The following is a 14,170-nucleotide window of genomic DNA, read 5'->3' on the forward strand; positions in this document are numbered from 1 at the left end:
TAATAACCGCCGTTTTACGGCAGGGACTAGTCTTCCACATGGCTTCGTCCAACCTGGTTGAGGCCGGAGTTTGTTTGTGAGGTTTGATCACTAAACCCGAGTGAGCTAGAGAAACGAACATCACATGCGCTGGACGCAACTAAAAATAAAAGAAGTAAGATGGGTAAAAGTAGAACCACTAAGTTTAAACGTCCGCAGTTTAACGCTGTCGGTCTGCCGATGAACGCTGTGAAGGAAGCCGACCTAGAGGAGGAGGAACTCGGGGAGGAGAGCTGTCCTGCTGCCGAGCTGCTGGAGAAAGTAGGAACATACTCTGCTCCTGTTTAATCAAGCTTCTTTATGTGTGTGTGTGTGTATATGTTTAACATATTGTATCTTTGGTTGGCTCTCATACATCTCAGTGTAATGCTTAATAAAGAGCTAGGGCTCGACGATATGGCCAAAAAAGTTACCGAGGTAAAACCCGTCTCATATCAGCCGATGTCAATAATCATAAAGATACATGTCACATGCATACATTTGTACATTCGTATTTAGCAGAATCAACTATCTATAGACACACCTGCATATTTATCCGTATCAGTTGATGTTGATTGTCACGATGAATGTCCCAGTATTATTTCTTGACAGTGTAAAGACTGATTGAAACTTGGGGGTTTAAAACTCTTCATTTTCAGCAAAGAATTACAAACAAAGCTCAAGTTGATTGATGGTTTTATACCTCCATGTCAAAGCAATATATTGATATTGAAAAATCATATTGCAATAATGATAGATACTGGTTTATCGTCCAACTCTACATTGAGGACATCCTTTGAGATGACCAAGTTTTGAGTTTAGTCATTGGAATCAACTTCTTAAAGTGTGGTTTCAATCTTCACCTCCTGTTGATAACTTTACATTTTTCTGTCTAAATTAACTTGTGTCTGTACTTTAATGATGATGGATTTTATTATCTCATTTATTGATATTTTTCTTATGCCTTATGCACAGTGAAGAGACATATGTATAATTGCTCATCTTTAGATTTGCTGTTATCAATTGCTTGTCACTCTTTGCTCATAAATAACAGTTTAAAACTACAACCAATAACCACAATATATCGCCCAATAGGAAAGTGTTCATCTTGATATAATTCTTCCACCATACCACCCAACCCTAGTACCCACTGCAAGAGGACTGAAGCAAGTCAATCTATGTCTTTTAGTCACATTTTTTTTATACATCTCTCTACAGCTGCAGAGTCCGAGTGCAGATGTGCGAGAGTTTGGGTGTGCCAGCATCTCTCGGGTGGTGCAGCAGAGCCAGACCATCCCTGGCTTCCTCCAGAGGGACGCTGTGAGGCGCCTGGGCCCCATGCTGCTGGACAGCAGCCTGGCTGTCAGGGAGACGGCCACAGGAGCACTCAGGTGAGTCAGTAGTGAAGGAAGTTGTGGTTCAGATCAGATCTGGACCCCTACTCTCCAAGGCAAAGACATCTACACAAAGCTGCAGCAAGGAATTACATGTGTTAACTCACACACTGAAGAGCTGTAGACAAGTCAGTTTAACTCTATGTTAATCATGTGGGCCACACAATGTCAATCGATAGTGGATTAGTCCATGGTGACTCCTTCACATCTCTAGTTTAGAGTTAGAAAAATAAACTAGAATGTCACTTGGTGGAGCTCACACTGCCGCCATGGCCCAACAGCTCCCTTCAATTCGATCAAGCCACACTTCATTACACACACGCAGAGAACCTCCCACTATGTTGGCATATGTTACCTGGAGTTTGGCAAGCAAACTCCAGGTAACATCCTTATTCTCCGGACTTTACCTGCAGGTCATGTCTGAAAATGGCTTTAGAGAGCCATGAATTATTCTCTGGGAAATCAGTGGAAATGTCAATTAACACACTATTTGCAACGTTAAAGTGCTAAAAAACTCCTGGATCATCTTTCTGGAGTTCTTTCTTTGCCGATGTCCCATCTTTTCGGCAAATTTTGTGGAAATCCATTCTGTAGTTTGTTCATAATCCTGACGACAAACAAACGGACAGGGGTGAAAAACTAACCTCCTTGGCAGATGTAACAAAAAAGCTGAAAATATATGAAACTAAAGAAGCTAAAACCAGCAAACAATTGGCCAAATCTTTTCTAAAAATGCTTAAAATAGTATTTTAATATAAGAAATGGATGCAAATTTATTTTGTTGCTATGAAATAGTATTTGCAGCTGTGAATGAAAGTTTGTGACACAGATGTATGCGCAGCTCAGCGTGTTGACTTTTGTAAATACAAGATGACTCAAAAATCTTGTTTTACCCTCAAACCAGCTCATTTGTTATCCGTTTTCTATAGTGACTCTATACACTGTAAGTAGAAGGTCATCAAATGACTTTTTTCACTGCAGATTGTTTCACAAGTCAAAGCAGAGAAATCACAGGTGTGATGGCTAATTTCAATAATTACTCTGGTCTATGTGCATCAACCAGTTTCCAGCGTCACAAACAGAGTGTTGCGGGTTCAGGGCAAACTGGACTAGTTGCCAAATTAGAAGTGGTTCCTAAGTCCAGTCAAGGTCCAAGATCCAGTCATAACCCGTCAGAAAGTAAACCCTGGCCCTTTTAACCATTAGTAGTTCTGTCATAATAGTCTTCGATTGTCAGCCACCACGTTCATGCCACTCAGTCGATCAGTCGCAATAACGGTCTACAAACATTGAAGTACACCAAGTAAGACGACTGAGTGTGTGCGGGCTTTAATGGGTTCTACTACCTGTGCAGCCCTCTCAAGCAAAACCTGTATTTTGAACATGGACACCTTGCTCAATGCTTCGGTTTAAGAAGACAAAATAAGCACCCACGAACAAATGAAAGCAAATAAACACATCATTGGTTCAGATAGTCATGGCTGTTTGGCCCAGAAGTATTTGTCATGTTTCTTCAACAGGGGGCGCCATATCACAATCAATGGCTTGGGTGTAATAAGAAAGACAGTTCCGTCATGATTTATTGTGTTTTGTTTATTTACTCTCTTGTGATATATTCAGGTTTACGTTTCATTATTTCAAATGTTTCTTTATATAGAAAACAGATCACATGGTCATCGTGTGAGAGGAATTTTTAAACAGAAAAGTTGATAAAGTGCTGCATAATTAAAGTATAAAGAGAAGTACAAGAATATAGTAAAAATGACAAAGTGAATAAAAACAATATAAGGACACCATGGGGATCCTTCGTTAAACCATAGATTTGTCTGAGGAACACTTAAATGTGAATAATGAACTGTTCCTAAGCTTTGCATTTGAGACACACGATCGCTCTCGACCAGGGGTCAGACAGGAGCGCTGGTCACTGGATGTGACACAGTCAGACCATTGCTCACAGTGTATCTCCAGCCTCTCTCTCTTTCCCCCTGATACACACAAAATACAAACAGCCTCTCTGACAGCAAATCTCCTCAATCTGACTGAGTGTGCGTCTGGGTCCATTTCTCCCCGACAGGAATCTGAGTGCATGCGGAGGTCAGGAGGTGTGCGAGGACATGGTGAAGCACGACGTCATGACTCCTCTGACAGCACTGCTGAGAGAGGTGAGACTCCTCCACCGCTTTTAGCTAACTCCATCACTTCAGTTCCTCCTCATCAGCAGCTGCTTCACACGGCTACAACATCCTCAGCAATGGCCGGAAATATGGGCTGATATCAACGTTTGAAACCCATATGGATATCTCTGGTTATGTTTGCTGATAGGAAAATGTATACATAAATAATATACAGTAGATATGACGTGCATTTATGTTGACATACATTTTTTACAAAAATCTATTTAGTTACTTCTGTAGTAATATGTATTTAGTTGTATTTATTTCTTTTTATTTATAGTTATTTAAATAATAAAGTTTATGGTTGAACTTTAAATATCAAATCTCAATTACATTTCTTTGTTATAAGGGTTTGATCATGAAATCTTAGGAATCCCTGCCAAATTAATTTTATATATACATTTCAACTGATAAAGTGGTATCTGAAATTTTATTATAAAATCAGATATTTGAACTTGCTCTTTAGTCAGTAGTGTGAAGTATATAGAGTGTTACATCACTAAGCAATGCTCATGGACCATGTGGATATTTAAAAAATCTAATAGTAAAGCGGCTGCATGAGAAAATTCCTATCTGCTAATATTTCAGATTTTAATTTTTTTCCGTATTGATTGGAAGGTTGTTCTTGTTTCATGTGTAACACACTGTTGTTCTGTGCCCAGTGCTGTGCTGGTTTTGAGAGCACCGTCGTTCTGGTGAAGGAGCAGAAGAATCCAGTGGAGGATGTAGCCAATGAGGCTGTTCACCTACTCTGGAATCTCTGGTGAGACGAGAGCCTGTGGCGAGCTGGTTCTCACACCCTGCTTTTAACCTTTTATTTATAAGTGATGGTTTACTGAGCACGTAATTCACACCAGTCCTTTGCTGTTGGCCAGTCCGTGTCTAGTACCAATCTTTATTTACCTCATCCCAATTGTCATAGCTAGTCAAGAAAAGTACAAGCCCACTTATCAAACGATGGTTCCTGTAAACGGGCCGTAAGCATCAACTTAAAACTGCTCTCATATCCATCTCATTTTATGATTTCCTTCCAGTGAGAGCAGCAGCCAGGCGTTGTCACAGTTCAACAAAGCAGGTCTGCTGGATGTGGTCGTCCAATGTCTGGAGAGACACCCACACAACGTGGAACTGGCCATATCTGCAGGTAGGAATGATTACTACACTGTATTCTGGTTCAAATTGGTTTGATGAATGTTTGACGTGCTGGTTTGAGGTCTGTTTCCAAAATGATTGCATCTTGAAGCAGTGCTGATATTTAGATCCTTGCTAACCCAAAACTGTGCCTATGCATTGCCCTTAATTTGACGATTGGGTCTACCAGTGCTAATTGTCTCGCAGCCTTGAACAATGACAGATGGACCATAGGTCCAGGTGAAAATAATAACGCTTTGTTTTTGGACTTGTATTAATTGCGAACTCAAATTAATTTGTGTTAGGATAACAACCAAATACCAGTGACCCTTATAGAGGGGTCACTTCATAAGCAAGTTGTTTTCTTATATTTCTGCTAGTTTTATTTCAGTCCAATGCAAAGGGAAATTCTTCTGTAAACGAGTTTCCTTTTCCTGTTGGAAAGCAACATTCCTGCCTAGCGACTGAGCTATCAAAGCAATAGTTTGATATACTCGTATAATAGTTTTGATATAATTTGTTGATAATTAAGACCATGTCCACTGCATAATAAACACACTCACTCAAACATCACATGGAGTTTACCATAGTATTTACCATGAGTGCAGTAACCTATCTTCCAAAGATTACAGTTAAATTTGTGCTATTATTGTTATTTATATTTGTAGGTACAAGGCTGTAGCTCCCAATCACCCACAATTAATAATGTGAGCACATGTGAGAATACAGCAGGAAAATAAAAAAAAATAGTTGCTGGACGAGTTACATTTTTGTGTTGCGTGTTTGTGAACGTGACTGACCCGGAAAATCTCCCCCTGTGTTCTTCATATGTGAAAGAAAATCTCTGGAAAATATGTCAACCCAATATTCCGGACATTTTCAGGAGTTCATGTCTGCACACAGATTCATTTAGTTTGTCATGGTTGGGAAAGCAGTGTTTCTGAAATGGTTTCCTCTCTGTGTTCTCCCAGCTCACTGTTTGCACACTGTGACTGAAGACAACTCCGAGCTTCTGTGTAGCATGAGCACCGCGGCGCTCGGCGCCCTGGAGAACGTGCTGCTGTCGTCTCAGCCGAGCATGGCACACACTCTGCTCAGGACGTTGGCTGCAGGTACAATTTGTCTCTTTCTACATCTTTTGTTCATGACCAGGTTGTAAATCGATAACTTTCCACAATAGACAAGTAGACTGGGACATTAAAAATGTTCCGCTTGGACAGATGTTGCCTATAACGTCCCACATCTGTCCCTCAGGGACACTGTGGAACATGAAGGGCAGCCTGCCCGCTGCCCGTCAGGCACAGGCTCTCAGTGCTGTGGTGGCCACCCTGTCAAAGTGCCTGGATCTGGATTCAGGGACACTCGTACTTGAACTCAGACAAGCAGAAGAGGATCGTCACAGAAATGCACCGGCTGCGCCAGACGCAGGAGACCAGGCTACAGGGGAGCCCGCTGTGACCGAGATGGATGAGGAGGAGGAGGCACCCCAACAGAAGAGGAATGGGAAGGCTGTGAACATCGATAACGACTTCTCCGACCTGCTGCCTGTAAGTGGTATTTCTATAAGTTGCTGGCTCATGTTATGCATACAGAAAGCCATGTGATCATCTGGCTATACAAGTTGACCTTTGGACACAATAAATCACATTTGTCAGAGAGATTAGGAATCCTGTTCTCTTGTCGATTGAACATTTTATTAGAGCATTACTGATAAAGTGGCTGGACTCAAATGTTCAGTCCCCTCGAAAACTACTGAAGTTGTATGAACGATTAACTTAGCCACCTCCACGCAGGACGTTAGGTTTTCACCCCTGTCTGTTTTTTTCTTCTTCGGTTTTGATTGTTAGAAGGATTACAGAAAAGCTACCCAACTGATTTCCATGAAATCTTGTGAAGGGGCAGGTTAAGACCGAAGGAAGAATTCAGAACATTTTGGTGCAGATCAGGAATTTATTGTCACTTTCTTTAACATGGATCTTGATGAAACAAATCAGATTCATCTTAATATCAAATTAAATTCATTTTAATATCGACACCCCCATGTCCTTTTCATAGGAAAGGGGCAACATAAAAAAAAAAAAAATTGGTTTACATGTGGATAGATGAGTACCACTTGGAATGGCAGGGACACTGCATGCTGAGAGACTCCATATAATTATATTAAATGCAGTGCACAGGGTAACTTCAGTGATTGTTGTATTAATTATAATTTTACACCAGCTTTAGATCATTTAATACAACAACCAACAGGAGACAAATCGTAATTCACCTTTTGTTTTAAATGCTTTCAATGTCAGGACGTGCATGTTTGTGTTATTGAGGCGGTAGAGATGCACTTCTGTGTTTTGGAGCCAGGTGAAAAGGTGGTTTATGAGTCACCCTGGAGTGCGAGCCAGACTGACAGGCCAGAAAACGTGTCGGGTTTGGGTGCAGGAGAGTAGGGACGCTCTGCAAAGGTTCAACAGGGAACAAGCTTCTGGCTCCCGCCGCGCCGACAGACCCCTGATCTGACCTCAGCGAGACAGAGCTGTCCCTTTCAGCTCAGTAACAGCCAGAGCCCCAAGATTGTGGGTGACATTCACAGTGACGTTCCAAGATTTACCCAAACATCAAGTGTTATACAACAAGGATCTCCATCTTTTTTCTTTTTTTTTTGAACTCAAAAGCAACACTTGTTTTTCAACAAGTGCAACTGGACGTGTTAAAATGTCCAACTGCAGAGAAAGCATCTCGGTCCCCTGGTTGGCAGCTGAACTCAAGCTGGGTGAGAACTGTGCTAACAGTCATCGTTTTGGTGTTGACTCACATGGCTGCTTGTTTCTTTCCAGAGGGGCAAAGAGGAGCTGAGGGAGGCAACGGCCTTGCTGACGGCCCAGCAGACGTCCTTAGAGATCATCGTCAACATGTGCTGCTCTGACGGTGAGTGTTGTGGGCACTGACAGCAGTGCTGACCCTCGGGGCACTTCTCCTCAACATCATTTCCTCTGACACAATTACCCCAATATGTGTTTATCAGAAAAAGATGTTATAACAAGAAATAGATGTGATAAGTTCATCTGTGTGCCCCGAGATGCTTTCTGTTTTCTTGATCAGTCCTGTGTGTGTGTGTGTGTGTGTGTGTGTTCGTTCAGACCCATCTGACGACGAGTGGGAGGAGGAGTCGAGCAGCGATGAAAGCGACATGTGTCCGGACAGTCTCTGTGATGGAGTGTCCAATCTGATGTCCCCCCTCTGTTTGTCAGCTGAGGTTCACGGAGCCTTAATCAACCACAGCATCCCTGAAAAGGCAAATCCCAACCTGCGTCATCATCAAAACCTCATCGGTCAATAGTTACAGAATATAAGTTCAGCTACATCCACACCATGATGTTTTACACTATAAGTCCCCTTAAGGCCAATTCAATTCAAGAAGGAGAGCAAACTTAAGAGCCCTGACAATTCATCCACACACATAAAAGCCATTACAAACAAATGACAGATCTAAATATATAACTTATATTATAATATAATGCATAATACTACTGCTAACAAGTTTAGAAATACAAAAAAGAGATTAAATAAGAAATACCAAAATGTCACATTAGAAAAAGCCTAATGGATGGATAAGGTTAAAGTGCAGGTGCATTCATCAAGGTAAAGTGACCATCCCTTGTGGTTTAACAGTTTGATGGCCTCTGGAATAGCTCCTTGCAGTTGTTTTTTTGCACCTGCAGGCCAAAGGTCGCCAACATCTACTCCACACTACTACAAAGTCTTTGTGTGCCTAAAACAGAGCGTAGTAGTCTGGGCATGTAGAAGCTGAGACGTTTGGAAACTATGATGCAGTCACCTTCATTCACTTCCTGATTGCTTTTATTCAGTCTGGACTCCACCAGCAGTGGTGAACACAAAGTGTTGCTAACACACTAACAGTTCCACCTCATCGTCCATCCAAGAAAAAAATCCCTCATTTTATTTTTCACCATTGATTCTTGGTCGTAGTATTTTCTTTAACTAAGCAATTGACTGCAGAGAAGACAATCTGCTTCCTGTTTACAATTGCATGTACATGCACAGTGTACATGAAGAATCATGTGCTCTGTGTTTTCTGGAGTGTTAGTATGGACAGAGATTATTTCCGAAATGCAGCTGATTAATTTTTTTAAATGAGAACATATTAATATGAATGTCAATCAATCAATCAAATTAGTTTTGTTTAGCCCATATTGAAAAATCACATTTTATCTCATAGGGCTTAATGTAGCCTTCATCACATTGTCAGTTACTTAAGATAAACATTTGAATGTATTAACAAAGTTTTTTTAAGTACAACCATAATGATCAACAAATATGAATATACTTATACAGTGAATCCAACCCGATGTCCACTTAAGGCTGAACAGTCTGAATTACCTACTGTACAGTGTAATAGAGATCTGTCCGGTACTTATTCAATCAGGCTAAACCCTATAAAGATGTTTTGTAGTAATGTATAAGTATATAATGTATTTTCTCTTGATTCAAGGTCCTCAAGAAGACAGAGTTCCCAAGACCGCAAGCCACAGATGTGTGCCATCAGGATCCCTCCTGGAGAGGCCTGATTAAAAAGTAATCCGCTCTCTTGAGCTTCTCTCTGCAATGATCAGATGTTGTCCATCTCAGCATATATCTCCACAAACAAATTGTTAATGCAGTCTTGCATGAAAGGTCCTGATAAAAGTCATGTTTATTGCAGGATGCAGCGCGTACAGTCCCGGGCTCTGACGTGCTTCCACAGCATCCTCTCCTCCATGGATGCTGAGTCTCTGGGAGGAGCAGCAGCCCTGCAGGGAGCAGCACAGCACCTCTCGACCCTGGTTTTTGGTGCAGCAGGTCTCACATTTATGTCTTATCATTGAAATGCAGCACATACTCTGTAAATCACATTTAGAATCGGAATCGCAGTGAAAACCAGATTTAAATCATAAGAGTCAGTTGAAAGTGAATTTGTAGAAGAAACAGTTGCAGAGGTTTGAAGGCTTAAGAAAACTGAAGCATCTGGTGTAGTTGCTAAATACACAAAATGTTCCTTCTTGTTTTCAGAGATACCCAAAGATGAGGAGTTCCTCGAGGCCGTCATCAGTGCCATGCGGTCTCTTCTTCAGATGATCGCCTTCAAAAATATCCCCCAGGTAAAGAATGCACCAGAGCAATAAGTTCGATGAAAAGTTCTGTGAAGCTTGGAATTTAGAACCCGAACTTAAGAAACAGTTGTTGTCCCTGGGAATGTGCTGTCAGCGTCACCGACAACATCATTTATGTTGATGACTCCCAGCCGCTACTGCTACAGAGCTGGTGGTCACTTGTAAGTTTATTAATATTGAACATATCAAGAGTCCGAATCGATTTGACTCTGCACTACCTTGGGCCTTTAACAATACACATGCCAAGTGTGAAGCTGATAAGATGAATGGTTTGAAATCTGCATTCCACATACAGATAGGCAGAGAATTATTAGATGGATGCTAGTGAGGAAATGTTCACACCCAGAGCTTCAGTCTGTAACGAAGGCTTTACACTTAAAAGATGAAGTCTTCAAGCCCAAACTCAAGTTACCTTGATGACGTTTTTAGGATTACTTTGTTTTTAGGCTTTTGTAAAAAACAGACTGTTGTTACAGTGTGAGTAGTTCTCCTCATTGCTAGTAAACTGACTTTTGTGTGTAAAATATGTGAGGGGTTCCCTTTAACTTTGGCTTCATGTTTGTTGACACAGCTGACTGAAAGAATACGGAGGCATCACAGACTTTAGGTTTTGTGTCCTGTTCCAAATCCTCCTCTGTCACTTCACACTTCACACTGGATCATGTTCATGTTTGACAGCACAGTATCCATGTTTTGTTTTTCTCAGTGTATGACCCCCCAGCAGCTCATGAGCCTGAGCGAAGCGGCCACCCGCTGTGACGTTGTCAGTGTGAGGGTCAATGCCGTCGCCATTCTGGGCATCACTGGCAGCACGTTGGCCAAAGAGAAAGGCACTGCTGAAACCCTTCAGGTAAACTGCCGCCTCTCTTCTTTTTTTGGAGTATTTTTTCTTCCGTTAAGAAACTGTCCTCCCACAGATGATTGGAAACGCCTTACTTCAAGTTGCCACCAGGGATGCCGACCTGGTTGTGAACGGAGAAGCCCTTGACGCCCTGCTTGATGTGTTTGCGGACGGAGACGAGGCCGAGAAGGCTGCTCAAAACATCCAGTTGCTACCTGCACTGAAGGCATTTCACCCTGTCTTTAAGGCCAAGGTAAAAGTTTTATTTCTTCTTACTGAACCATATTGTTTATGATACTTGAAAAAATTAATCTGCATTTACATATGCAAATTTATGATAAATCTATCTCTCCCACCCCTGCACCTTTTTCCTCCTATTTGTAACTGGTATTGCCTCCTACTTTATTTCATGTGTTCTCATTTTTCCATATTTAAAATGTGTCCATTGTCTTATATGGCTTATCCTCTTGAGGGTCAAAGGGGAAGCTGGAGTAAATCCCAGCTGACATTGTGCAAGAAGCAAACTCTTTAAACTCTAGAGGGGGTCAGCATATCAGAGGGGCCTAAGAAGGCTGTTTTCAGACATACACTGAACTCCAGACATTCTTGACATTATCCGGAGGGGCTGTAGATGAGAACACAAATGTCCAAGTGTGAGGCTCCAAGCTTTCTCCAGAGGCTCGCTATCCAGCCCCCTAGTCAAAATCTGCATGTTATCAGAAAAAGCTCATGTGAGAACACAGCAGGAACAAGAACAGGAACCGACGCCACCGTCGATTTGCTGTAAATAAAAACAAGCGATATCCACGGCAGAATTAATGTTACATCCTGCCTCTGTCCGCTGCACCACCCGTCATCTGAGCACTTCTGTGTTGGTGTGAACGTCTGGGCCCAATTCTACGGACATTCTCTGGAGTTCATCTGAAAACAGCTTTACAGAGAGAAATCCACTCTCACATTCATGCCTACGGTCAATTCAAAGCTGCACTTAACTTAAACAGTGTTTGGACTGTGGGAGGAAGCTAGAGTACCCTGTGAAAACCTACACAGACACAGGGAGAACACGTAACTCCATACAGAAAGACCGCTGTCCGAACCTGGTTTTCGAACCGGGAACCTTGTTGCTGTGAGGCGACAATGCTAAGAACCACACCTCGTGGTGCATCTCCAAAAATAGTAATACAATTTCTTTTTTTTCTCCTAGATTCGTAAAGAGGGAAAAGGGAAGTACAACCCTCAGCAGCTGTGCGTGCTCGACAACATCAAGGTGAACCTGAGGAGATTCATCGGTTATCTGGAGAAGCTGGGGAAAAAATGAGGACTTTTCAGTACTTGTGATCAGTGGAACACATTTGGTTTGGACAGATGTTGTATGCTAGCAGGAGTATAGCATGGAGCAGGACATGTTTTTGAAACCATCAAGTATTTATTATGTTGGTAGTAAACCATTTGTTAAAGCTTGGTTTCAATGTTTATATTCTATAAATAATGATTTACTATTTTACTTAGCGGTGTGAAAGTTTATTTGTTGTGAAGAAAGAAGAGAGGAATCTAATAATTATTATTTACTGTGCGTTGCAGTAAAGATTTGTTTACCCTACATTAAACTTTGAATGAGAATGTTTTCATACTCCCCAGATCAGCTGTGGAAAAATCCAATGTTTTTCAGTCCTTCAGGTCCTGATGAGGGTGTGTGAGGTTTTAAAAACAGACACCTTATAAGAGTCAGTTTAGTTTCAGCTACTATATAGGAAGGAGATTTTTCCTTTTCGAATCATTCTTGTGTTAAAGTATGGGCTTGGTCAAAAGAAACAAAACGATGATGTCATTTCACTAAACTGAAGGGTGTTGGCACGCTCACTGCAGAAGTTATAATAAGACTATAGTCTATTATGACTGACATTGTAGTCTGTAGAAATGAGCACATGTTCTGTACCTCTGCCTCGCTGTGCGTCCTCTTGTGTTTCACTACTCTGATGCATGGAGTGGTAACTTTTCTATGTTTTGCAGGTCACCAGAGCAACCAGCTCTACTGAGAGTATTCATCTCAGTAAGGTTATAGAATAATTGCCAAAATACAATAAAAAATTAATAATAATATGCATTACTGAAACCAATAATGATCAACCAGCATCTGGTATTGCTGATATAACAGTTATGTGCTACAACACAGCAGGTTTGAAATAAAGTAAATCCAGGGTAATTTTTTTATTTTGGCTCGTGATTAGAGGGTTTTTGAATCAACCCCTTAACTTTGCTGATTTGTGTTCATAAACACACTTTCAATGATACGTTTAAGGTAGAATATGTCATCAGGCTATGAAGTAATGGTTCTTTTTCTTTTAAATAAATCCTGTTTCTGTAAGAGGTTTCTTTTGTATTCTATGACCAAGTTCGAGTATGTCTTGGGATTTCTATGTCTCCAAGCAAATGCTGAACCAATCAATTAAAAGTTAGCTGAACTATATCTTAAGTGTTTTGTGTTTAATACTTATAGTAATTGCTGCCATGATCATGTTAATTTTGAGTTTAAAGGATATAAAAACACTAAACAATGGCCCCTACCATCCAGTCATGATATAATTATACACAAGACAAAAATACATACTCTGACTGGAATAGACAAATATATCTGACCAGAGACACTGGGATGTTTTGCATGGTCGTCCCTTGACTAATTATCTGAAATCCTTATTTAATTTGAATGATTTTGTCTTTTGTTTAATCCAAAACAGATTACATCGTTATGTTAAGGAGACGAAGGTCAAAATGTTTTTCATATATAGCAAAAAGTTGTGTGTGGATATGTGGGCATTAACCAAAATTACAAACTTGTTATCTCATAAGGAATAGCTCTAATTTAAACCTTATGTGACATAATTTAAACCAAAGTCAAAGATCCTTATGTGCCCAGTTACGTTCGGGAGATTACCATCAGCCCCCTGGGACTGGAAGGCTGAAGGCCAGAGGAACACAGACTGTTGGATGTGTTAGCTCCGGTAAATTGAGAATGAGGTTTATTTTTACTGTCCTGTATATGAGGACTAATGGGATGTTCTTTTTATTAAAATGTCCTCCGTTTGTACTAAATTATTTTGGTTGGATGAGTTTGCACATTTTATTTGTGAGGCAGAAATACTGCAGATTTTCTTTTTTTGAAATGTAAGTAATAAAATGTTGCTGGAGTGTTGCAAATTTACTTTTGGTGTCTTATAAACCAATGAGGGCTCTGCACTTATGTGTACATGGCACAAAAATATAGAAACAATCCATCAGTCATACATTTAAAAATTGTTCTGATGTGACTTACTGTTTATAAATCAGGAATCACCTTGGGAAATTGTCAGAACTGTTAAAAACTATAAACATTTAGTTAAAAAAGTGGATATTATATCGGAAGAAAAACTATTTACAGTCAAGTTAGGGATCTGTATTTCAACACTATTCTCA

General features: G+C 40.7%; 1 protein-coding gene across 1 annotated transcript; it reads left to right on the top strand.

Moving 5' to 3' along the window:
• The first annotated feature begins 20 nt into the window (after positions 1–20).
• heatr3 (HEAT repeat containing 3) lies at positions 21–13,187 on the top strand. Its single transcript, XM_053423893.1, has 15 exons — positions 21–300; positions 1,237–1,409; positions 3,487–3,574; positions 4,249–4,349; positions 4,621–4,730; positions 5,689–5,829; positions 5,972–6,264; positions 7,546–7,636; positions 7,849–8,003; positions 9,222–9,304; positions 9,432–9,568; positions 9,779–9,867; positions 10,586–10,729; positions 10,797–10,973; positions 11,925–13,187. The coding sequence occupies exons 1-15, from the start codon at positions 160–162 to the stop codon at positions 12,036–12,038; spliced, it is 2,037 nt and encodes a 678-aa protein (XP_053279868.1). The 5' UTR covers positions 21–159; the 3' UTR covers positions 12,039–13,187.
• The last annotated feature ends 983 nt before the right edge of the window (positions 13,188–14,170 follow it).

The sequence above is a fragment of the Pleuronectes platessa genome, chromosome 1 (assembly GCF_947347685.1).
Source record: "Pleuronectes platessa chromosome 1, fPlePla1.1, whole genome shotgun sequence".
Taxonomy (NCBI): domain Eukaryota; kingdom Metazoa; phylum Chordata; class Actinopteri; order Pleuronectiformes; family Pleuronectidae; genus Pleuronectes; species Pleuronectes platessa.